General features: G+C 31.8%; 1 protein-coding gene across 2 annotated transcripts in view; it reads right to left on the bottom strand.

Moving 5' to 3' along the window:
• Nucleotides 1–27,202, bottom strand: part of LOC118193160 (phosphatidylinositol 4-kinase beta-like) — a 177,382-nt gene continuing 150,180 nt past the window's right edge. For both annotated transcript variants that reach the window (XM_035364201.2, XM_085816666.1), the window contains exons 5-14: nt 25,676–25,764; nt 21,929–22,098; nt 21,191–21,281; nt 20,818–20,960; nt 18,684–18,905; nt 18,408–18,566; nt 9,407–9,589; nt 6,908–7,173; nt 6,297–6,429; nt 1–3,006 (exon numbers count right to left, since the gene is read on the bottom strand). In XM_035364201.2, the coding sequence (XP_035220092.1) occupies nt 2,701–3,006; nt 6,297–6,429; nt 6,908–7,173; nt 9,407–9,589; nt 18,408–18,566; nt 18,684–18,905; nt 20,818–20,960; nt 21,191–21,281; nt 21,929–22,098; nt 25,676–25,764 (1,762 nt within the window). In that variant the 3' untranslated portion in view covers nt 1–2,700. The remainder of the gene's footprint in view (nt 3,007–6,296; nt 6,430–6,907; nt 7,174–9,406; nt 9,590–18,407; nt 18,567–18,683; nt 18,906–20,817; nt 20,961–21,190; nt 21,282–21,928; nt 22,099–25,675; nt 25,765–27,202) is intronic.

Here is a 27,202-nt window from a genome sequence, read left to right as displayed (position 1 = left end):
TACGAGTTTATATGAATTTATTTGATCCTTGAGATACATGATTAATTGCATATGTACAAAAATTACATTTTCAGATAATGATAAATCATCCTATTATATGGGTAACTCACTAAAGAATAACAACTAATTGAAAGCATACACAAAATAAAATTGGAATACTTAGTAAAAACATTTTGATTTTACAGTCTATGTACAAGAAAATAATAAAGTAATATACATAGAAAGTTTCAAACTGTTACTACAATCAGTGTAGCAGAAAAACTGACGTTGAAAGAATACTGTCACGATAATTAATTGCTACCAACAAAGAAATTTTTTTACTTCAATTTCTGCCGGCTAACATTAATCATCTTGTAAATTTAAATACGTTACCCTCCAGGAAAGTTCTTGTGTTTTTAAACTCAAGTACGAGTGTCAGTATTGCAAATATTAGATATTTACAAATAAATTAATATACATAAAAAAATTTATTCTATAGTTATGATATAAACATTTTAAAATCTATTTAAACTCTTATGAAGTAGTTTTTGATAAAGAATCTGGCATGGAATCAAACGTGACATGAATTCAAAAATCTGAGATTTTATATGCAAAATACAATTTAACATATGGCAATTTTTGTTTTTCAGTATTTTTCACATAAAAAAAAAAAGCAAGCAATAATGATTGAAATACAATAACTGGTACAGCATTATTTACTACTGGTAAGTTCTTGAGCTCAACAATTGTATTAAAGAACAAAATCAGCATTAAAACATTTGGTGTGACAATTCATATCTGGTGTAGATTGTACTCTTTTTTTTTTAATGATACATTTATGATGATTTCATTGCATCTGGATATGCAAAATACTAGTTTGTAGATTCTTGATATCGTGTAACATAATTTACATTTAGAAATCTGAAAATTTTTGCACAGATATTAACACGACAAATTATACTAAAACTTTTTATTTTGATAGTTTAATTATAGGAAGAAACACCAATTAAAATAATATTAATAATTACAATAACATCAAACACCAATTACAATAATATTTTGTGTTTATTTTATATAATTTACAGCCAATGTTATGCTTAGGTAAAACAGGCAATTTTATGCACAAAATACATTTAAAACTTGTATCAAAGGCAATGTATAGTTAACCAAATATGTATTTATCACATATGAAGAAAACAGTTAAGATTATGGTAATGTATGATTCACTTCTTTTGCAAAAATACTAATTCACAGTTTTTTACATAATTTGTTTTAAAAAGACAGATTCAGATTGCCACAGTTTCTGCAATAATTTGCAGAATTTTGATTATGTAAGAATACTAATAATAAATATGAAAAGCTTCTCTTATGGTAATATACTTTAAAATGGATTTCTAGTTAAAATTTCTTTAAATTTGAATTTCAGAAGATAATAGAAGATCATATTTAAAGAACTACTCTAGTACTTTTAATGGGTAAAGACTAGAACTTTTTCTTATTTTCCTAAGTAAAGAATATGATTTGTGTCAAAGGTTATGGCAGAGAAAATTAAAACAAACTTCAAATTATGCTTCTTAAATTGGATCTAAATACACAAAACAATTCTTTAGTTTTAATATGATGTATAAATAAACATATAAAAAACATGCTAAATAAGTTTGAATTATCCATAGAAGAGGGAAAAGAAATACAGTATGCATGAAATCCACTATTGCATATAAAACTCTGTAGTGAATATGTTATTGCTTATGTCTTGTGTAAAAATAAAATGCTTAAAAAAGCAAAAAGTAATGACAAAAGTAACAGTCTAGTTATTTAAAAGCATAAAGACAAATAATTTAGAATATAAAGACTCAATACTCGACTTCTGCCAAAAGTAAGTTTATATTCAGAGAAAATGTGTTATAATACGGACACTTTTTATACAAAATATAGTTATTCATTATTACTTTCATATTTTGACTTTTTCATGATGCTACCTCACATTTTCTGGTAATATTTCTAAAATAATAATATATAGTTTTTTTTTTTTGGTACTTGAACCAACTAAGCCATTTAAAAATATATTAAATATATTTGGGAAACCTGAATATAACTGTGAAATCCTACTTAAAACATAAATGTAAATAAATACTAAACTGCTTGATTTTTTTTAATCTGCAGGAATCAAGAGCACCTGATTGATACAAGTAAGACAGGAAGGTTACATTTACTACCCTTAGTTTTGGCAGAATTCAAATGTAACAATAACAGCCCTACCCAATTAAAAAAGAAAGGTACAGGATTTCTTTCAAACAAATGTGAGCACAAATATGATTAAAAAAAGGGCATCACCTCTTGGGAGTTTATTTTACAGAAATTATGGTAATGCATAAAAAAAGTTGATTTACAATTAACAAGAGTTCACATCCTGTGAAGATGTTATAAACATTAAGATACCACAATGACTAACATTTCACTTATTACTGTACAGCAAAAATATCCTCTTCGCGCATAAACGCAGAATTATGTCGGCTTAATTACAGCATAAATACATAGTTTGCTCACACTCTCTATAATACATTCAACATCTGTTCCAAAACTCACACACAATTTTGAGGAGAAAGGTTGCTCTATTGCATTAAGGTCAGATGACATCCAGAACTATAAACAGTGGTTCCACTAGTTAAACTTGGACAATCAAATCAAAGTGCACTTTAGTAAATGGAGAAATGGGTACTTTTAAAGAATTCCATTGGTTAAATATTGAAAACCATCATAGAGTTTAGTTGTCAATGAATGCATGCTAGACTCAACCATAGTATCTACAAGTAGCTGAAGTTGTTCCTCAGTCAGGGCCATGTGAAATCTATCTCGGAGAGCTCTGATGGCACTGGCTCCATTTTTAAAGCATGGAAGTTGGCAGGAGGCTTGCATTATTTCCACCAGTGTAATGATGCGTTCATGGTGCTTGCGAGCAGCAACCAGGCCTTGCAACATTAATATTTTAAAATATTCAAACATATCATTTCCAGGTCCTCCCATTACCTGTAAATATTTGAAATTTTTTTAGCATTCAAGTGCTTCCAATTTATGTTACACTTAACATCAAGAATATACTAAAATTTAATATGAACACAAATTCTTAATGATTTAAAAAAAAAAAAAAAAAAAAAAAGGAGAAAGAAAGAAAGAAAGGTAACTCGATTTATTGCCTTCTCTCAAAATAATCCAAAGAACATACATTTCATATCATGGTATTTTAAAAAGGAAACAGTTATACAGTATAAATCAAATTGTAGTTTTTAAACTAGAAACAGTTATATGCTAAATCTTTTCTAACTTCCATAGAAAACGTCAGAGATCACCTTTCGAGTACAATTTTTCATTTAAAATTTATATAACATCTATTTTTCTCATTACTTCAAGTCTATAACATATAAAATTACATAGGTATTCTCTTAAGTATGGAAGGTTATGCATGATGACAAATACAAACTATAAAATGAATAAAACAAATAGCTACTTTGCTTCATATGAAAATTACAAGATAAGAACTGTTTCCTTATTTTCAGATTCATTTTAAAATTTAGTAACAATATACAAAGTGTTTTTTTTTTCCCCCTTTTTAACTGACTGTACTCAAGAGACCTCTGTTGCTTGAACTATTAGCCTCAAAGGCACGAAATTTTGTACGGGGACTATTGACGACACAGGAAAAAGGAATCTGCAAAAAAACAATTTAGTTCCAAAAGTTGCCGATAGGGAGAATATGGCGCTTTTGATCTAAATTTCAAGTTTAATTGCACGATAAAATTTAACAAATTAAAAAAAAGTAAACAGATAAATGAATAACAAAGAAATAATTTTTCCACAAATATGCTTGATTCTAAAAAATAACTTCTGTAAATGGTTACAAATTTAAAAAAGAGAGAGAGAACATTCTATTTGACTTCCTTTTTATGCTTTGTTCTTTTGTTTTTATTCAGTAGAATCGCTTTTCCGGGGAAGACATCGGCTACTTTCAATATAACCTCCATTTTCTTGGACTAAGCATTGCATTCTGTTCACCGTACTTACTCTCTACAGCTGAATGGAACATTTCAGGAGGAATGTTCATAACAGCCCGTGTTATGTTTTCCTTTAAAACTGACAAGTTAGGAACTCCACCAAGATAAACCTTCGATTTTAAGTAACCCCATAGGATAAGTCACATGGAGTTAGATCCAGAGAGTGAGGCAGCCATGCAACATGAAAACAGCGACTAAGGACTCTTTCTTCAGTAAAGTGATGGTGCAACAGTTGCTGTACGGATGTACCAATATGTGGTGGTGCTCCATCCTGCATAAAGACAATTTTATCTAAGCATTGCCTTTACTTAAGTTGGTGGGATAGCAAAACTACTCAGCATATCATTATATCTTTGAGCTTTTATGGAACAGGTCTGCAGTCCTGCTTTGGTAATAGTCTCAAAAAAGTATGGTCTGATGATAAAATCCGCAGTAAAACAACACCAAACAGTTCAGTTACTTTTTCGGAATTGAGTGGGATTTCTTGAACCGCATGGTGTTGTTCAGATGCCCGAATCCTAGAATTTTGAGTGTTAACAGTCCCATTCAAACAAAAATGAGCCTCATCACTTTGAAAAATAAGCTGTCTTAAAGTGTAAAGCGCCACATTTTTCCCTATCAACAACTTTTGGAACTAATTTTTTTTTCACGGATTTCTTTTCCCCATGCCGTCAATGGTCCCTGTACAAAATTTCGTAGCTCTGTGGCTGACAGTTCAGGCTGCATAGGTCTCTGAGTACCATCAGTAAAAAAAAAAAAAAAAAAAAAAAAAAAAAAAAAAAAAAAAAACCTTGTATATACACTGCTGGCTATTAAAATTGCACCACCAGGAAGGAATAATCTGATGAATGTCAAAATCGCATGAAAGAAAGTAGAGGTTGGGATACACAGGTGAGTAGCATTTCAGCGTATTTAGACGGTGCAGAAGGGAGAAATAACGTCTGAAGCACTGCATAAAAGTTTCATAGTGCATTTCTTATTCACAAAGTGCTTTGTAAGGTTGGAGTTTGCTCAGAATATCGCAGAAGAAGAGGAAATGTTTATCAGCAAGTTTCAAAATTCAATACAGGCACGATTGTTGCCTATCAAAAGCATAGATTATCGTTCTGTGATTTCACTGGTCGACATCCAACCACTGTCATGCGAATATGGAATCAATGGATTGCTGAGGGTCATACTGAACCACATGCATGATCTCAATGCTCTCCCAAGACTAATGCCTGAGAGGACAGACATATTCCGAGGTCAGCCCTGCAAACCCGTACAACCACATCATGGATCATTAGTCAGAAAATGGGCAGGTTTGCAGCATGCCCAGTATCAGCTCATATGGTGCGTCGGCATTTGCAGCAGCATGGACTATCCGCACAGTGACCATTACTTTGGCTTTCCTTGGCAATGCAGCATCGAGAGAGACAGCGACTCTGGTGTGCCAGATGACAAAGTTGGGTACAGGTTTGGCACAATGTCACTTTTTCAAACGAGACCCAGTTCTACATGCAGTATTCCAATTGCCTTATATGGAGTGTGTCTGAGGAGACCGGACGTTGCCTGCCAATATCGGCATAGGCCCCTGCACCTGGTGTGATGGCTTGGGAATACAACATGCACATCTCTAGTTTGGATCGACAGTAATTTGAATGCAGATGGGTACATTTCCGACACTTAAGTCCGTCCAGTGGTTGTGGTCTATCTTTGAGGCCTGTCAAACGTCATCTTCCAACAAGATAATGCAAGACCATGTGTTGTTGCATGTTGTGTTCTGACCTTCCTTGATACACACGGTATTTGACTTCTGCCCTGGCGGCTGCACGGTCTCCAGATCTCTCACCAATTGAAAACATCTGGTCATGGGTTGCTGAGAGACTGGCCTGCCACTCCTCTCCGGCTAATACGGTTGATGAAGTGTGGCATAGACTTGAAGCAGCATGGAATGAGTTGCCCATTTCTGTTATCGGGGCCCAGTTTGATTCCATGTCTAATGGTGTAAGGGCCGTTTTAGATGGGAGGGTTATCAGCTTTTTCTACTAATTTTGCAACCCTGTAAACCTCCAAAATGCTTACAAATTTAATCATTTTGGCTTCATGCCATACTGTTTACATGCAATAAATATCTTTTTTGTATTTGCCTTCCTTCATGGTGTTGCAATTTTAATGGCCAGATGTGTACTTAAAGAATTATTTTTAACAAATATTATTTTATGCTCTTAGGATAATCAAATTTTACATGTTATATATTATATAAATTATGAAGCAAAAATGACTCACATCCACAAACTCCTGAGTAAGTTTAAAAGGAGAATTTTCAAATCCCAGATTCTTGGGAGATGATGACAAAATAAATCCAAAATCTATGTGAATAATGTGACCTTCGCCATCAAGCAATATGTTCCCATTATGCCTAAAACCAACGAGAAATTAAAATATATATATATATATATATATATATATATAACAAACACCCAATGAATCAGTTTAAAAAAAATTACACAATGCAAAATCTCCGTTTACAGAGAAATTCTATCATAAAGATAAGAAGATAATTCATTAATTTCCCTACAACACAATAAAATTACCTACAGTGTAACAGAATTCAACATTAATTACAATAAAATTCATTAATACACATAATTCTCATTTTTGCTTGCCTAGTTTTAATACCGTTTTTAATAACAAAGTACTATATGCAGATGACAATTTTATACATGGTTATTAAAATTCAGAATATTAAAAATTTGTGAAGCTCATTCATATCATACGGAAATTTCACATTTAAAGCATAAAAAATGCAACTGTTAACAAAAATGAAATTCAAAACCAAAAAAAAAAAAAAAAAAAAAAAAAAAATCATAATTAAAGAACTCTTTTGCTTTACATACCTATCCTTCACTTGAACGAGGTACGATACAAGACAATATGCTGCACAACTCTGTACAAAATTGCGTTGTGCAGTCAGGAATGCTTCACTTGTTGAACTACCAAATTCTTGAAGGAAATATTCTAATAGAGACATTTTACTGTGTTTCTTGACTTGATGTAATGAAACAGTATTCAGAATGGGTTCGATCATGCCACTGTCATCAGAAGTGACCAATATCCGATATGGCCGAACCCAGAGGGGCACCCTCTCAGTCTCCCAGATTTTCTGAAATATACATACTTTTGCTATAATAAAACTTTAAAGTAAGACTGAAACACTAAATATACTATAATCATTTAATATTTTGATTTGATGTCAAAGTTTTAAAACTGAAATGAAAGTGACAATATACAAATGCAAACATATGTGAAAGATAAAATAAAAATAGGAAGATATACAAAATTTTAAAATTATTCTATCAATATAATAGTAGATTTTATGGCAATAGATTTAATAATAGATTTTACAGCCACACGTGTTTACAAGAGAATATTATGTACCAATTTTTCATTTCTTTTGTATTGTACATATGACATCTTTAAATTGTACATATGACATCTTTAACATCCTTCTCTGTTAAGATATTGATTGCTGTCTACAACAAAATTACTGCTTTTACTTGGTACTAACAAAATTACCTTCATGTAACATCAATGCATGGAACCAGCTTGAAAAATCCAAACCTGACACATGGAATCTGTTAACTCTTGATCATATGAAAGAAACCTTACTAATACAATGCAGAAAATTTCTTTTTAAAGAAGCAGTTTATTTAGGCTATTGTTCATGTGATTAAGTTACATAATACTTCTAGATTTGCAAGATGATCTTAGGATTTAATAACGGTTACTAAACAATGTTAATATTGCATTCCTTACACACATTAAAATTTCAACAGTAAAAAACCAAAGCTATTCATTGTGTGCTAATTTTTCTCTTAATAAAATCAAACTTTGCTATAGCAAATCGAGTTTACAATAAATCCCCATAGACATGAACTTTTTGGTCTCATCCAGTTTCCTATATAATGCTATGTTACATTGCTACAAAAACTTTCAAATGTTTCAAAAGTTGAATGCAACCAATTTTATGGATATCTTCAATTGAAACTTTTTCTTTTTGTATCTAACATAATTTATTCTAGAATTTCTGCATATTCACATTAAAAAATTCCTTCTGTTTTAAGATGTTAGGACTCATATTCTGTCAACATGGAGATGCATAAAACACTTTTGCATTACTACTTTTTTATATCCACCCACCTTGTCAATAGTCAACGTGCAAACAATATTTTCACAGTTTTCAATATGTGCATGAAAACCCATTTGTTGACTTTTAATTTAAAGTAAAATGTAATTAATTTAATTGCATTTGACTTAAAATCCATAAATATAACAAAATTGAATACTTAAAAGTACTTCCTGTACATTGCATGCATATTTAATTAGAAATTTTCATTTTACTCAAACAGAAGTATCACTAAATCGACTAGTACATTACTGAAGCATATATTTTAAATCACAGATAATTGTAGAGGAAATTAGAACCCATAAATTATATATCTTTGATGTTTGAGGATTCAGATTTCTACATGGGGGGAAAAAAAAATTCTAGAGGGACAAGAAATATACATACAATCATCAACAAATATGCTTATGGGACAAAATTATGGATAAAATTTTGCTTCAATTTGCAGCAGATAATTTCATATATTTTTTTACTCAGTTATTATTTAATTCCATCAATAATTCAATTATTCATTTATAGTATTTTTATGAATAAAATAGTAATTATCCATAATTATAAATATGCATTTCAGAAACATATGTGCAATTTAACAGAAGGGATAAATCTATGATTTTTATGCTAACAATGACACTCAAAAAGAAAGAACTACAAATTTAATAACTGCACATAATAATGATTATAATTATTAACTTCTTTTACTTGCTAATACAATGCTTTTTTAAAAATTCAGCCATCAGTTTTTACAACTTTTATTACATAGTCTATTTTTTAACAGGAACGGATATAACTAATCAGCAGACACAGCAAACACAATTCTTAGTCCTTTGAAGTTCGTAGCAGCAAGGTTCAGCTGCAATTGTCTATTAACTAAAGTCCAAATAAAAATAATATATGAATAAGTGTTTATTTTCTAACAAAAGAAAACTTGCCTTGCATACAAATTAGAGCTGGTTAATTAGTTTTAGTTATGGCACAGTACTCAAGAGCCTTCTTCAAAAGAGCTACAGGAAAGCTTTCTAGAGGAATTTGGCTCCTATTTATGCATATTGCACATAGAGAAGTACAAGAAAACCAGCCATGCAGCTAGCCAGCTTGCCTAGGTTCAATCCAGGATTAACTACCAGTATTTATCAGCCTTTAACAGCTTGGTCATCAATAGGAGCCACAAACAGAAGAATTATTAATATGCAATAATTAAAAGTTTCCTTACTTGCAAAGTTGCCAGTAACTGATATGCCATTAACTCTTGTCTCAGATCATCTCCACACTTGATGATGGCTGATAATAAGTTCCAATTTGGAAGATGTCCATACGGTGAAGATTCCCTAATTCTCCTAACCTTTTCTTCCCAAGGTTCTTTCAGAGCTGCAGCAGAAGGATCTTCAGGATCACGCTATTAAAAATATTTATGTAAAGAAATTACTAAAATATTTATGTACAAAGTTAAATAAAATGTAATAAGCAAAACTACAATTAACATTCTCTAACACCATAATCAGAAATTAAATATAATTTATATAATAATAAATGTTACATAAAGCAATAAATACTACACAACAAAATGGGAAAGGTTAAAAGAATTTATCCATACTTAAGTCTGAAGTAATCTATGTTTCAATTTTATTCACTTTAATTAGCCTTAGTATGATGAAACAGTTCTTCAATGCACTACTATTTATATAAATTAGCTGTTGCTAAGGGATTGTTTGATCACAGCAAAGCACTCAAAGGCTGTGAACGTAATAGAAAGGATGACTTCATGAAGTAATTTTTTAGGGAGTTGCTCCATACTCATATTGCACATGAGAAAATATTGAGAACATTTTGGGCTGCTTGAGCAATCTCTAGGAACCTCCAATTTAACCCTGCAGTGCTTGTGCGGCATTCCATAAACTCCGGGTATGTTTCTTTTTTAACTGCTTTATAAACGGATGCGCCAGCAAGCTTGTGCTGCCATCTACCTTTCTGTCAACTATACACAAATAAGTAGAAATCATCGAAACAACACCATTTTCATTTTAGTGCAGAGAGGTACAGGTTATAAGTTGATGTGCACTGCTGGAGTCTAGCAGATGCAATGTGACCGTTTTTTATTCTAAAGGTTCCAATGATAGCGATAGTAATGATTATATTGTAGATAATTATTTCCTAGACCAGAATAAATCATCAAAATGGTCAAAAGTTTGCCCATCTAAAAATATACACACTCGGGACATAATATTGTCACTCATTTACCAGCATTGAAAGGTGTCGGGACGAATAGTCGAATGCCAGAGCAATGCTGGGGATGTTTTTTTCTGCAATGGCATGCTATCTAATATAGTTAAATTCACAAACGAAAAGATATCCACAGCACAGGAAAATTATTCTTGGGAAAGGGATAACCATTTGACTGACATTATTGAAATAAAAGCGCTTCTAGGCATATTACATATTTGTGCTTCTAGAAAAGGCAATCATGCAAATAGCAGGGAGGTATGGTCCTCTGATAAAATTGGTATTGAGCTATGATGTCTAATAATGTCTGAAAAATGATTTAGGTTCCTTTTATATTGTTTGAAGTTTGACAATAAGAACACGCAAGCGATAAAGAAGAAAACTGACAATTTGGCACTTATACGTGATGTGTTTTCTTCATTTGTGGAAAATTGTAAGAATGCTTATTATGTTGGAGAATATTGTACTGTTGATGAAAAGTCAGAATCTTTTAGGGGTAAACGTTTCTTCAGGCAGTACATCCCTAGTAAACCAAACAAGTATTAGATAAAATTATTTGCGTTAGTAGATGCTAGGATGTAACACTGTAAATTTAGAAATATATGCTGGCAAGCAGCCTGCAGGCCCATTCGAAATTAGCAACAAACCAGTACCACGTTGTTCAATAAGTTCGCGGAACGGAAATGAAGAAAGCAATTTTTATTTGTAAAAATGACTTTATTTTTCAAAGTAGTTTCCCTCAACTTCAATACACTTATTCGAACGGTCTTCTAATTTAAGGATCCCTTGACTGTAGTGGTTTTTCAGCAGCTTTGCAAAATATCCCTCCACGGCAGCTATTACCTCTTTGTTTGAAGAAAATCGTTTTCCATGGAGATATTGTTTGAGGTGTGGGAAGAGCAAGAAGTCGGAGGGAGCTAAATCTGGCGACTAGGCTGGATGATGCAACAATGTGTACTTCAATTCAGTTATTTTAGCAATGGATTTTTTTAGCTGTGTGCGCAGGTGCGTTATCTTGGTGGAAAATGATTTTCTTCTTCTGTAATCCGGGTCTCCTTTCACGAATTTTTTCATCTAATTGATTCAAAAGGTTACAATAATAATCCAAATTAATTGTTTTGCCAGTTTGAAGGTAATCTATAAACAAAATTCCTTTCGCATCCCAAAAAACTGATGCTAACACCTTTTTGGCTGATTTTTGCACACGAACTCGCTTCGGCTCCAAAGAGCCGGGTTCACACCACTCCTTAGCCTCCTGTTTTGATTCAGGATCATGACCAAGTTTCATCCATTGTGATAAATCGACGGATAAAGTCGCTTTTATTCTTCTTAAAACGCTCCAAATGTTGCTGACAAAGTCGCATCCGAATGTGTTTTTGCTCCATCGTTAGAGAATGCGGCACCCATTTTGCACAGTTTTTTTAAACCCAAATTAACACTCAAAATATTGCTCACTGTGCCCAATGAAATGCCTAAAGCCTCTGTTAAATCTCTTTCAGTCAATCGACGGTCTTCCAATACCACATCTTGTATTTTTCCGATGATTTCCGTGATGCAGTTTTTAGAAGTCCCTCTCGCGGATCGTCTTCAAGGCTGGTATGACCAATTTTGAATAAACTAGCCCACTTGCAAACCATTGTTTTTGAAGAAGCAGATTCACCCAACACATTCACCATTTCGGTAAGAATTTCCATTGCCTTAAACCCTTTCTTTACAAAGAATTTGATAACTGCACGTTGCTCCATTTTATCCATACCTGAAAAAAGGCACAACACGTTACATGTAAAGGGCGGTTAAACAATGAATAAATAAACAGATTGAAATGAAACTTTTGACATGTTCCTAAGAAAGAACAAATATGAAAATGACGTCAAAGTTTTATGTCTAATATTGATGAATAGATGGCGCTCCGCGAACTTATTGAACAACCTTGTAGATGTTGCAAAACAGCTGAGTCCTGTAATCTCAGGAACAGGTCGTAATATAACTGTAGACAATTGGTTTACCTCATTAGAATTAGCTAATTCTTTGCTTCAAAATAATCTTACTTTGGTTAGAACCATGAGGAAGAATAGGAGCGAAATTCCTCACAGTTTACGCAAAGATTCAGGAAGTAGGAACATCACTGTTTGGGTTTCAGAATGACTCAACTCTAACGTCTAAGAAAAAAGGTGGCTCTGATTCTCTCAACTATGCATCATCATGATGCATTTGATGAATCATGTGAAAAAAACATGCAACACATGATAACCTTTTATAAGGCAACTAAACCAGGAGTTGATACTGTTGACCAGTTGTATAGCACTTACAATGCCATCAGGAAAACGAACAGATGGCCTATGATCATATTTTATAGTATGATGAATGTAGCAGTCATAAATACTCAAATAATACATTATGCAAATAACTTATTAGTCAGCATCAGGTGCAGTGAGTTTTTAAAACTTTTGGGTCATAATCTAGCTGATGATTCCTTGCATAGATGTTCTCAATGTTCATCATTACCTAGAAACCTCAAGCAGGATATTCAGAGCATTTTCCCAGTGAGGGTACAGTTCAACTTACAGATGAGGCTCGAGCTACTAAAAGGCAGAGACGTCATGAATGTGGCTGTTCCAAGAACAGGTACACCAAGTACAAATACCACAGTTGCAGAAAATTTCTGTGTTTAGAACAGACTCAGAAAATATGCGCCGATTGCTAATTTGTGCAACTAACTAAATGAGACAATACCACTTGTATTTGCGTAAGTTGAATAAAGTCTCACTATAAACTGAAGTTTTATTATTTGTGTTTGTAACATGATGCCACAAATATATATATGTTACTTCAATAATTCCTTTGCATACATAAATTTGAAATGAATGACCTAACTATATATTAATACAGTAAAAATATACCTGGCGTCTGCCAGACGTTGAACGACCTTTAACGTAACAATATGCCATGCGAGCACTGCAGGGTTAAGGGTCATACTGAACAGCATGCAGGATCTCAATGCCCTCCAATGACTAACGCCAGAGAGGACAGACATACTGTGAGGTCAGACCTGCAAAACCATACAACATCATGGACCATTAGTCAGGAAATGGGCATGTTTGCAGCACACCCAGCATCAGCTCGTAAACTGCATCAACATTTGCAGCAGCGTGGACTATCAGCATGGCGGCCATTACTTTGGCTTCCTTAACAATACACCTTGGCCTGCACGGTCTCCAGATCTGTCACCCACTGAAAACATCTGGTCATGGGTTGCTGAGAGACTGGCCTGTCACCCCTCTCCAGCTAATATGGTTAATGAAGTGTGGCATAGGCTTGAAGCTGCATGAAATGAGTTGCCTATTTCTGTCATCCATGCCCAGTTTGTCGCTATGCCTAATGGGGTAAGGGCCATTTTAGCTGCCATGAATGGCAGCTGTTTCTACTAATTTCGCACCCCCGTAAACCTACAAAATGCTTACAAATTTAATCATTTTGTCTTCATGCCATACTGTTTACATGCAATAAATATCTTTTTTGAATTTGCTTTCCTTCGTTATGTTGAAACTTTAATGGCTAGCAGTGTATATTTAAACTAATTTCATACATCATATATTTCATCTTGGAGAAGGATTTTAATTTGAACTAAAGGGTTTTTAGAGGTACCTGATTTAAAATCAAAAGTACTTTTAGAAGGAGAACTTTATAGGTAAGTTCACTTTCAACTTTCTGCTGCACTCTCAAATTGTCACTCATCACTGTATATGATAGTTATTTGCTTGAATTTCATTTTTTAATTCAGCTTTGTGAGAATTTTTTATATAATTTAGAGGGAATGTTTCCTCTTCTTACTCATTTTGAAATTAGCAGATCAACCTATTTCTTGACCATGTCAATCTGTCTGATATCAGAGGCAGACAGGTAGCGAAGAAAGTACTACTTGCCTTATTTGTAAGGACATATTGAAATCGCCCAACAATTAACAAAGCAATTGAAAACATATTGTGTCATTGAAAGTTTCCTTTTCACAAGGATAGAAAGGTAGGAGCAGGTTTCACACAGGAGCAGTAACCATTGAAGCAGAAAGAGACACATTAAAGAAGTATATATTGCTCTGTTTACATATGCAGTTATGCACACATCCCACATTTAAGTAGTCTCAGATATCAACAAAAATTTTACTCTCTCTCTTCAATGTTCTCTATCTAGAAGAAGCTACAAAATGATCTTTCACATGACACAAAATCCCTTCGCAACACATGTGAAATACTCAAGGGATCAAAAGGATTATCATAGATCCAATACTGAGAGTTTATAATATGTAAAAATGTATCTTGGAAGTTCTTCCCTGAATGTTCTCGATGGTTGGAAGGATTTTGCAGATGCCTGATGAAGAGTATCAAAGAACCTCTAAAGAAAATAACAGTAACCTTTATTGATATACGAAGAGTTAACAACAATACTGAATAAAATAGAATGAATATGTTATAAACAAGAGGCCATTAACTTGACCAACAGAGTGAGTTGGGTGAACCTCACTTTCTCACAAAATCATGTTCCTTACTTCCAGGATGCAAAGATATTAAATAAAGTTTTCAGCAAAGCTTCTGATTGACAGACTTTAATAAGATGCACACTCTACCAGTAAAGCTTCTACTAGTAAAGCTTCTCAAGCACATACGGTTAACTGGAAAGAGCAATATTTACCTTTTTAAATCCTTCTTTTCAGCAAAATCTTAAAAAAAAAAAAAAAAAAAAAAAAGCGGCAGACATTTTTATAAAGGGAACAACAAAAAGCAAGCTACTTTGGGAGATGAGTGTGTAGAGTCGGTGAATTCTTTTTCTTAGCATACAATATAGACTCTGCGTAGATGACGAAGTAATAAATACTCACTATGTCTTGGAATAAATACTGCAGAAGCAGGTTTTAAATAACCTTCTTATTTAAACTAAATTAAGCAGATGCACACACTTGGTGCTAAACATTCACAACCACTTGTGGCAAACTAAATTAACAGAAAATAAAGAATATAAATGCACATTAAATTAAGATGGCTAACGACTGGCTTCTTAGCTTAATGCAAAATTGGCTGCACACAAAGCTGAGCCTAGAAATATCAGTATAAACTGAAAGGTGTCTAACACTGAGCACAAGCAACAGAAACTCATAATGTTCAACACCAAACAAAATTTATTATATCGCATACTGAAGGAACACAAGATCTGCAGAATTCGATATTCGAAAAACCCACTTCTATCACGACGTTTTCTTCTGAGAAATTGCTTCCAAATAACCTTGCTGTAAAAATGATGTTCAATTATAATGCTGAATCAAATGTATATGCTATATGGCGTGCAATGTATAAGGAGACATTACCAGCCATTGGCAAGTTTTCTTTGGATGAACTGACAAATCATAAAGTAAGGAAAAAGAAATTGGGACCTCATCCAAATATAGTTATAAATGTTGAAGAGTGTCCTATCTCAGTGATTGATTATTCGAGATCAGATCTACGGACAGCAGGAACTTTAGCATATGAAGTATATGGAGGAGCCAATCCTTTTTGTTCTGTAAACTGTTGTTTGAAAAATGATTTTTGTAGTATTTTGGAATTATATTTTTGTAGATTCAAATTTGTTTGCATCATATGTTTCATTTTCAAAATAGTTAGAACAAAATGTTTAAGTATTAGCATTTTGTAAACTGAAAAGGTACTTTGATTAGATTCAAATTTAAATCTTTTTGTTGTATTTTTGCATTTATGTTATCTAGAAATAAGTGCAGGGTAATGTAACTGGCTTCTCTATTATCACTTAAATGGTTACCACTTGTGTTTTGAAAGCAGTGAAATGTATTTAGAATTTTTCCTTCCATAGTCAAGAAAAATTTCTTTATGAGGAGAGGAGCTGTGATAAGGTTACATAAAAGAAGAAGAGACTGAAGATTAAAATGGACAAGGATGTCTCGTGAGAATAAGGTGAAAATTATTATTTTTTTTAAACTTACAAACACATTTTCAATAGTTGTTAAAATAGTCTTTATTAAAATAATTAAATTTGGCAATGTTAAAAACGCAAGCTCGAGAGCCACGAATTGCTCTCGCACGTAAAATGTATAGAATTTGATTTTTGAAAAGATAGGTTTTTCTCTGCAGAATTGTATGTAGCCATTTTTTTTTTGCATTCAATAAAATTTTTATGCTGTGTTTTGTTTTGAACCTGATGTCACAACCCAGGTTTTGCATAGCGGTTTCGGCCACTACACCACAAAGCTTACTTTTTATAAAATTGCTCAAACAGTATACAAAAAAATAATAAGCCGGATCCAATTAGAAGATTAAGGAACAACGTAATCTGCAACATTAACTGAAATAGATAATTAGATAATTTTAGCCTAGCTTATACCGTCCATTATACATTCAACGCATGCATGTGCAGAAAGTTTGTAGCTTTGAGGTCTGGATTATTGATCATTCCGGATTAAAGCCTTTGTACTGTATGCCCTTTTTCTTGAAGTAACAGGTATGTAGTATATGATTATGGCAAAATAATATGCAAGCTATCTAGCTTTTAGTTCATTGATAAAAGTGAACACTGTTCTACCTTTTCATATGCACAGTTCTGACATGTAAAAGAAGTAAATTTCCTTTCTGTAAATATTTCTGATCTTTAATTTATAGAAAACTTTCTATACATCAAAATGAGATAAAAAAAAATATGTTCAGTACTGCCCTATTAACCTTTGTCTGCCAAAGGTGATCCTAGATGACACCATAAAGGCAAAACTTACTACACACACACACACACACACACACACACACACACAAAAAAAAAAAAAAAAAAAAAAAAAAAAGTGCCTTTTAAGCTTTTTGCAATTGAATTTCATTGCAATAGGTGCACTTAATGTGTAAAGATACCATTAACAAATTATATTTTTTTTAATCATTAAAAAGTTAACATCATACATTTAAATTACACACATTTATCATGAAGTGTTAATACCATCATATGAATTTATATGAAAAAAAATTGGGATCAAATACCTTTGATGCACAGATAAAACTTCTATTTTGTGAGTACTTTTTAAATCTGTAACCAGCTATTCAAAGAAATGATTATCAGTTCTAGCTTCATATGAAATGTACTCAATATCTTCAATGAATACAATGAAAATACCAAGACATAGAGGTATTCTCCCAGGAAATGAAAAATAGCTATTAGATTAAATATCATCCAGTCGTCACTATGGTAAGTTGGTTAAGAAATTAAGGCAAATTATGGACATGGATATTACAGCTAAAAAATCATTTTCATTTTTCATACTCTAAAGAAAGGTACTGTGTAGCTATGTCAAATAAAAGATTTATTATTTTTTTAATTTTTTTCCCATGAACAAAAAGTAATTTTTTCAGGCATTTATATTGAAAATAACCTTAACTTTTTCAGAACCATATATTGCAGTTATCAAATAAAAAAGTTTACAATAACATTTTTAAATCTATAATAAGTCAAAATGTGTCAAAAATAATTAAAAAAAATTCCAGTAAATTTCTTTCTTATAGCTGATTATATGCATTAACTCTATGTTTACTTTCTATATTTTTCAGTTTGAAAGGTTTTAAAATTATCATCAGTCTAATGGTTTGCTTCTAAATGCGTAATTAAAGGGAAATTAAGAAACACAGATACAAATAGTTATTGCATATAAAATTTGCATATGGTTACCATGGAGAACAGATCTTTCAATGTGCATTTAAATGCTCTGCCAACTTAACCATCAAAGCTGTTGATACTTTATGCTGATTTCGTTCTCCTTATATGCAGGTTCTCTTACAATGCATATAAAAATTATGATTTTCATCTTTTCTTAAATATTCTCCATTGGAAATAAGGAGAAAGCATACAATATTTTGCTTCATTTTTAAATTCAGTTAAAATCTATAAATACAAGAAACCTAAATATTCCATACAGAAAAAAAGAGAAAAATTAATAATAATAATCATAAAGCATTTACCTTAAATGTACTTTTTGGTGCATTTATATTTTCTGACAATCTTCTCCGTATATCACCAGCAGCCACAAAACTTGGTTCTCTGCTGTCTGCACTTGTACCACTATCTTGAGACATCTGAGATAGAGCATCTCTGTCCTTAGGTTTTTGGCAGGATGCATACTAAAACATAAAACAATACATCAGGGAGAGAAAAAAAAAATGTTTATGATATTATATATAAAACATGCAATACATTACCATGCTAAAATATTCATAACAATGTCAAATTTTATTTACCTGCAAAGAAATGGCATCGTCTTCTTGAGACCAACAATCTGCATCATCTTCTAATGTAGGATGTAATGAAAAAGAAACACCACTGAAATCCTGATTTCCAAAGTAATCAGGAAGATTTTCTTCAGAACGAGTTTGGCGAAGAGCATTTATCATTTTTGGTGGAACAGCAGCACCGTGAATGTCATCTACTTCAATTACTTCAACATATATTAAATACGGAGCCTGTGAAAAATTCAATTTTTTTATTGAGGGGGGGAAAAAAGACTAAAACATTTATATATACAGACTTAAAACATTATAACACATAAACACTTAAATACATAAATGTTAATTCAGAAGTCAAACAAAAAAAAAAAAAAAAAAAAAAAAAAAAAATCAGCATTATATTTTGAAAATATATCCCTGATTTTTGTTGTTTGACTTCTGAATTAGTATTTATTTGGCGTGTTATTGTGTCTTAATTACATAAATGTTATTTATATTAAAAATCTTGATTCACAGAGAAAATAAAGGAAACTAATTAAAACAGATTTAAAATAAATACAGAGATGTCAGGCTTCTTCCAATTTACATAAAAGGTAGATGTATGGAAATACTTCATCACAAACTGTTTCAAAAAATGAAAGATATATTTTAAATACCTCTCATGGGACTATCTCAGCAGCTTGGGAAGGGGGAAGAGAAATATGTGAAAACAGATTCCGTAACTTCTAAATATAATGGAACTAGAAAGGAAGACACTTAGGAAAATTCTCAGCCGGGAATAATTTTTAAAATTAATTCTCCTGCATTCCTTAAAGAAAGTTAATTAAAAAATTACATCCAAAAAATAACCATCTAAATTTTTAATCTTTTAACAACTAAAAACGTTATCTTTAAGTACATGAAGAATCATGCACTATCATAATGTAGAATAAGAAAGTATAATTTCCTACTCTACATTATGTACTTAAAGTATCATCATCTTTTATTGGTATGATTGCTCAGGGTGGACCTCATTTGCTTTAGAATCCTCACCTATTCCATTCTCTGTGTGCCAGAGGTTTCTAAATGTTAATTTAAATAAAGTGATGATCAATACAGCTGAACCATCAAAGCCTGGGTCTTTTTCTGACTCATTTTCTCATTGGTTTATGGCTAAAAATTTCAAATGCTAAAGAAAAAGATTTCATACAACAAATACGGTTATCTACTATATCACCTTGATTTGATGTTTGCTTTTACTTCCTTTCCAGAATTTCCCCACTACACAGTTTAATTAAGGGGAGAGAAAAATTCCCCCCTCCATAACCATCAAGTGATATTACTTAATATTACTTACTAAGCCATGGAAAATTTCTAATACACATTTAAATCTGTTACAAAAATCTCTCTTCTAGGGAAACTGAAATTTTCATTGAAAATTTCATGTTCATTACTTGCATAATGAATATCATTTCTAATTTAATTCCTGTTTTCAAGAAATAGGAACCAATTAGGAAAATTTTTCATCTAATATTCTAATTATACTCATATTATACTTCATACATAATTTCATCTAATTTCTTCATCTAATTTATATCATGTACATTTTTTATTGCCTGTGTGTGCATTGAATCATGTTATCTTCCTGCTTAAAGTATATATAATAATATTCATGGGATTAAAAAAAAGTTTCTATATATTAAAACTGTTCAATGCTTCTCCACATCACATCATTACATATGATGCACCGTATAAAAATTTTCATATAATTTAATATTTTTTTAGTTGCTGAAAACAGAAATGAACAGAGGGAAAATTAAAATTCATTTGAAAACAATATGTAAAATTTTAAGAAATAAATTACCAAACAAAATTTCCTTCTCATTTTCTCAGACTTTTTTTTTTACTTTCTTTCCAAATGATATAATTTACACACATTATATGAACAAGATGCACCTGATAATCTGAATCTCACTTATGCTACAGTTTTTGCCACAATTAATTTATCATTTCATTCATTATTCTACTCCATTAGTTTGGACTCGGGTAACTTTTATACTAATCCTTTAAATCCTTTACAAGATAAAACTATTTTTTATTTGCTGTGAGTTAGTATTACTTGCAGGAGGGAAGGCAGGTGTGAAGTATTAATAAAAATAATTTTTCTCACCTTATCTTTAGAATTCAGCACCACTGAGGCCTGAGGAGGAATCCTCAAAATCAAATGTTTCATAGTATCGGAATGAATGGGAAGCCAAACACGTGCTGGCAAGTTTAAATTCAACATAGACAACTCTGCTTGAAGTTTTTGGGCTGCAAAATATAAAAATATTTACGATTTGACAGGCATTGAATTTTGATTTCTGATTATAAGTTATACAAAATATTGAAGTATTTTGATTTCAGTACTATTTTATAATAAAAATGTCAATATGTCATCAAAGAACTAAATACTAGAAATGCTCAATTACAACAGTAACTCATACAATGCATCTCATGAAAATATAAAACAGTTCCGATTTAAAAAATGGGCACCTCCTTACTTTTTAACTCTTTTGTTAAAACTGGTTGAAGACGTAAGCCTATTGACATCAGAGCTTGAACGAAATCTTGCTCTGCTCCAAGACGTGGTGCCTGAAAATATAACGATTTTTAAAGCACCACTTTTATCTCATTTATTTGTTCATTGTTCAAATAGGTAAAAGTACCTAGTTAGCTCAGTATGAAGCAAATATATCACTTTCTGTTCAGCAGTTGTGTATTAATTTATCTTAATTAAGTATCCTTACTCACATCTTTCTACATGAAAAGACTTGTCTATTTTATAGAAGTAACAAGATATGAATAGCAGAAATGGAATAGATTCACTATGTCTATATTATAGCACTATGAAAATATATGAATTATCATTTCCCATTAAGCCCTCTTTTACCCCCATAAAAATAATTTTTACTTCTTAACAGTCAAATTATATAGAAGGACACTTAAATGAGAATCAGATAGAAATTGGTAAGATTCTTAACTTTTGTGGGACAAGTTTGTATGTACAGGTAAAAATCCTACCTTGTACTCTGTAAATGAATTCAAACACTCAGTACAACTATTTTTTATATAATTCTTTCCCACAAACAGATGAATGGATTTGCGACATTTAACTGCCACACATTCAAATTTGTTATACAATATTTTATTAAATTAACAGAAAAACTTAGCTAAAATATTTCACATTACTGCAAGAAAAAAGGCACTACATTTTAAACAAAACTATATATTAGACCTACTTGGCAATGGCAATGCACTGTTTGGCCTCTAAGATCACTACAAATGCTTTTACAGCTGTCAAAGCATTTACAACCATTGTCAAATGCATGACCTGATGCTAAGTCCTTAGGAGCAAGTTTACTTAGGCCTCCAATTGTTGAAACACTTCGCCTCATATTTCCTACAAGACCTAAAAGAAAAAATGTATAAACTGAATAATTATGAAGAAATAAAAATACAGTATTAAGATTTGCAAAATCTTGAATAATACATTTACCACAGTAAGAAAGTTATTTTCAATTACTTAATAACCCAGTACTTTACTTTCAATTATTACAAATAATATTACAATCAGTAACATTAATACAAGTTAGTTTCCTTTGAAAAGGTTTCGATAGATGCACCTCTTCCCTTAAGCAGATAGTCCTAATCCAACAAAATACGTTTCACAGTCGAAAAGTTGTAAATTTAAGACAAAGGAGAAACATTTAAAAAAAGGTCTGCTGTTATACCTAAAGCTGCTTAAATTCTTAATGAAAGAATATTTTTTATGAACATCTTGGAATTTATTTACTGAAAGGAGAGTTGTCATTCTGATCACCTCACCCGAGATAGACAGGTATATTGTACACATAAGAAGCATCTTTATTGCAGATTTTTGTAGTTAACTGAAAAGTGAACACATTTATCTTTAGAAACTGTTCTTCATTAGCAAATTATTCTCTATTACATAACAAATTTAATATAAAAATTTTTAATCCAGTTTAATTTTTAATTTTTTCCCCCTTTATGTTGATACATTTCTGTTTCTCAGAAGTAACTAATTTTCTTTTCACTATAGTTCTTTGGCCTTCAAAAGCACCTGTTAATCATACATTAATATTTTTAATCTGAAGCCTAAAAGATGTTTTTCCTAAGAATATTCTGCATATATCACATTCCCAACAACTCTCAATACGTTCTTTCAAAGTTTTTTATCCCCACCCAGTTCTCTATGAGCACAATTTACAACAATTAATTTACTTGTGTTTGAGATAATGTAATGCACTAGCTGAAAATGATGCTAATGTACATTTCCAGAATGAATTTTGTATTGCAGATGCTTTGATCAATCTTAATTTGAAGGAATGTAGCTGTTTTGTTTGCCTTGGTAGTGGATAACTGGTGATTATACGTGTTACAAAGATGCTACGTACTGTTGCTTGGAAGCATTTTTTTTCTTGTATTATAATATGGTTCTTTTTTACAGTTTGTAGAAATGATATCTATAAGTGTTGTATCTACTCATAATGAAAAATGCAAATCCTGTAGAATTTTTGCATTGAATAAAATACCTCATATTGAACTCTGAGCTTCATTTGCTTGATACCCTCAGACATGTTTTTGCAATTTGTTGTAACAGTTCTGCCTGACATTTGCCCAGATTTGTATCAATGAGACATCAATCTACACAAATAAAAATTCTATGAAAATAGATTTTGTTTTGAAGTCATGTTTGACCTTTTGTTTTGTACCAAGAATAAAAGTGGCACATCAGAATTTCAGCTTATCTATAGGGGGGTTCATTCCAAGGGTCTTCCACTCCTCTTTGCCCTACTACCAAACTCTTGAGAGGTCAGGATTAAAAATAGGGGGTTCATTCCAAGGGTCTTCCACTCTTCTTTCCCTACCACCAACCTCTTGAGAGGTCAGGATTAAAAACACCGATTCTTAAGTGGAAGACCCTTGGAATGAACCCCCCCTATAGATAAGCTGAAATTCTGATGTGCCACTTTTACCTCTACTTACCAGCCACTTTTAACCCTTACCAGTATTTTCAACCTATGCTTAGCTAAATTCATAGGCATACACTGCACAATCCTAATCAAACTTTGAAATGAATTAGTGCTTCAACAACTGATATTTCAACAGTGCAGAATATTGCTCGTATTTGCAAAGCACATATGAAATGATAGGTTCTAATTTTGCATATATAAAGCATTTTCAGCATTTTAAATTTCAGTTTCCCTGTTTAACAAATGAAAATAATATGCTCAATTCATAGAAACCTCTTTCTGCTCATAATTTTTTTTTTTTTACAATTTTGTTTCCAAGCATTATATTATTTGACTAATAATCACTTATTCTTGGTACTTTTATAACACTTGAAAAGAACTATCACAAATGTCCATATTTCTTTTACAGATGACATTGTTTTCTAGTTACAGAGCCACGTTCTCCTACATTAAATTCCACATATCAGATCTATGAGGAAAAAATTTAAATATCAAAAAGGTGAAGAAGTAAGATATCAACTATGAATTTGTCACTAAAAGTGGTAAAATGGGAGCAAATTATGGCATTACAGTTTACAGGAACAGATTATTTTTAATTTGATTTTTTTAACAATGCTTTAAAATAGCTGCTTCCAAATTTGCAATGCACTTATCTTCAACTGCTGCTATTGAATGGTCCTCCTTCATAACCATTTATCTCATTCCCTACATTTTTCAAGTGCCATCTTCTATTCCAAATCTAACTTATCTATATCATTAAATAGAACAGCATCAGTTTCTCTTTAAGATAAAACTTCACTTCGTAATGCCTACACATTTTGAAGAAGGCTGGATGAGAACATAATGTGTCAAAGAAGAACGAGCACAGAATAAAAACATTTAAGCTAAATATAAGGAACTGCAACAGAAGAGAAGTCTATAGAAAATATAAGTTACTGCATACCTTTGGGAGAGGTTTGAAAATATATCATGGTGATCTTAGCTGGCCATATGGCTATTGGTCATGTCAATGACAGGCCTTTAAATTGTGAAGTGGGGAAGAATAAATAAATAAAAAAAAAAAAAAAAAACACCTACTTCCTTCTTCTACATCTATTCTTGGAGTTTAAATGGTAGCATTGTAGGGTTTATATTTATTTTAACTAACATTTATTTTAAGTTTAAACTATCTTTCCTGTCAAGCCTTACTTTCCCCTGGAATTGCCAATGCCAGAGTATGTAAATTTTAGTAGAACGCGCAAGGATTCAAATTATCAGCGGAAGTATTCTGAGTTAAATAGAAAGGAAACGAGTTCGGGGTGTGCTGTTCTTACTTCACGAGCGCAGAGGTAGTTAGCCAGAAATTGAAGAACCCCGCGTTTCGGCCTGTGTGCTTGCCTGGAAGAATTGTTAATCGTTCAAGTGATCTTCAAGTTTGCTGAATTAGCAGCGGTATTGTAAAACGCGGTGAGGTTAGTTACTTTTAGAGAGCCTCGTAGTTAGAGTCTTGTCTTTAGTTTCTTTTCAGGTTATTATTTTTATTTTACCGCCGAGTTGCCGTAGTTTGTGAGCGTCAAGAGCATGCACTTGTAATTTATTACATTGAATAAAAAGGGACTTAAACCCTTAACAAGACTCTGTCATTTATCCAGTTTCAACAGTCACCTCTTGGTTGCGTGCAAGTTGGAGGCGCGTAACGCTACAGCATATTCAGCTGGTAATCAGAAGACCCATGGTTTGGCATCAGTTTTTAAAATTTGCCGTTCCAGAGGACCTAACAACTTTACAACTATAAAACTTCTATTCAGTGTTCTGTGTTATATATTTTTTAATTTATTATCATAATAACTGTTATTACAAAAATTATTTACTGCACAGTTTAGTTAAAATTAACTGGCAACCATAATTATATTTTAAATTATAATGCTTTATTATAAACATATTTCAAGAATGCATATATATATATCATATTCCTATCTTTTGTACATTAACATATATTTTTTAATAATTTACCTGTAGCATCTGAATATGACCTTTGGTGAGTCTTTTTGGGCGAAAGTACATGACCAGATGGTGGAGAAGGAATAACAGCATCTTTAGGCCTGAAAGAGTAAACATACATTAAAACATTTAAATACTGTAGCCATAAAAGTCTATTGTGTTGCAACTGTATAGAATTTATTTAAATATCTACTTAACTAAATAATAATAAGTAACAATGCAATTCATACACATGATTGTGGACTGTGATATATTGATTTTTCAAACTACAACAAAACTCTTTTGGAGAGATTCTAGAAAAGAAAAGGTAATATCTTAATTGCATTGGTTAAGAAATGTAAGTTTTTTGATTAATTTAAAGCATCCATCAATTTTATTTACATTAATTTATTAAATGTCACATTTTTATTCTTTCTTCTCCTAAACAAAGTGTGCATTAATTACAGTCCAGAGCTATCCTATTTTTATAATATTCTAATAATGATCGGCATTCATTTTTGATTCCAAATTGATAAATTTTTGTTAGAAAAAATGAAACACTTGCATCTATCTCTATAGATAACTAGAAAATTTTAGCAATTTCATTTACTTCTAAATTTATTTCAATGTCAGAAATGCCTTTAAAATGAATTCCGATTTTTCTAACATAAACAAGTAACAACAAAATCACACCATGAGTTATTTATTGGCTTCTGTTTAAGAAAAATGTTGCCAATCATGTGGTTAACATGAAAACATTATTTATCAATGCATGAAAGTAAACTCTTTAAAAGCAGAAAATAATTTTTTATTTTTTAAAGGCTATGAGATAGCCAACAGAATACCAATGAGTTGAGGGTTCTTCCTGGAAGTCTAAGAATTGATATGTTTTTAAATGATCAAGAATATTCTAATATACATTAATAAGTAAAGTAGTGGCAATATTGTCAAATGATCATGCATATGTGGAAATCATGTTAGTCAGCGCAGACTTCCAAATGCAGTTATTACATTAAGAAGTATTTGCTGCCATGTGCATTTGTAGTGAATAGCAAGGTGGATATTACTCTAAATAGCTCATTTACGAAAACTTAAACAACTATCCCAGATAAAAAGTATAGGAAGCAAAAATGCACAGGAATGTCATAAAAGGTTATTGAAGGATTTGGCAATGATGTCTTATCAACAGTGGTAAATGAGATTTAGATTAAGATCTCCTTCTAACTGTTTGTTGATGGATTTGCCAGATAATTATCCAAAAATTGAGTTTGGTCATCAATTATGCGGTGTAATCTATATTTCAAAAATGCTCTCTGCACAGTATATATGTAATTAGTGTGATCAACAAAAACCACTTCACTGATGACTCTCTCAAAGATCTAGCAAAAAGGCACAGTAACCCATTGATGAATACACTGAAGGGAATTTTGCATGCAAGTTCAATAAAATGTTGTTATTATTTATGTAGCTACTACTTTACTTGCATCCTCTTAGCCATACAGATTCACCTAGATTGAAATTTGAAATCCATTATTCAACTGAAGATACATATTTCATGGA

The sequence above is a fragment of the Stegodyphus dumicola genome, chromosome 1 (assembly GCF_044657685.1).
Source record: "Stegodyphus dumicola isolate Sdum_Otavi_A_Nest chromosome 1, ASM4465768v1".
Lineage (NCBI taxonomy): Eukaryota > Metazoa > Arthropoda > Arachnida > Araneae > Eresidae > Stegodyphus > Stegodyphus dumicola.
This window is presented reverse-complemented; position numbering and strand designations above follow the sequence as displayed.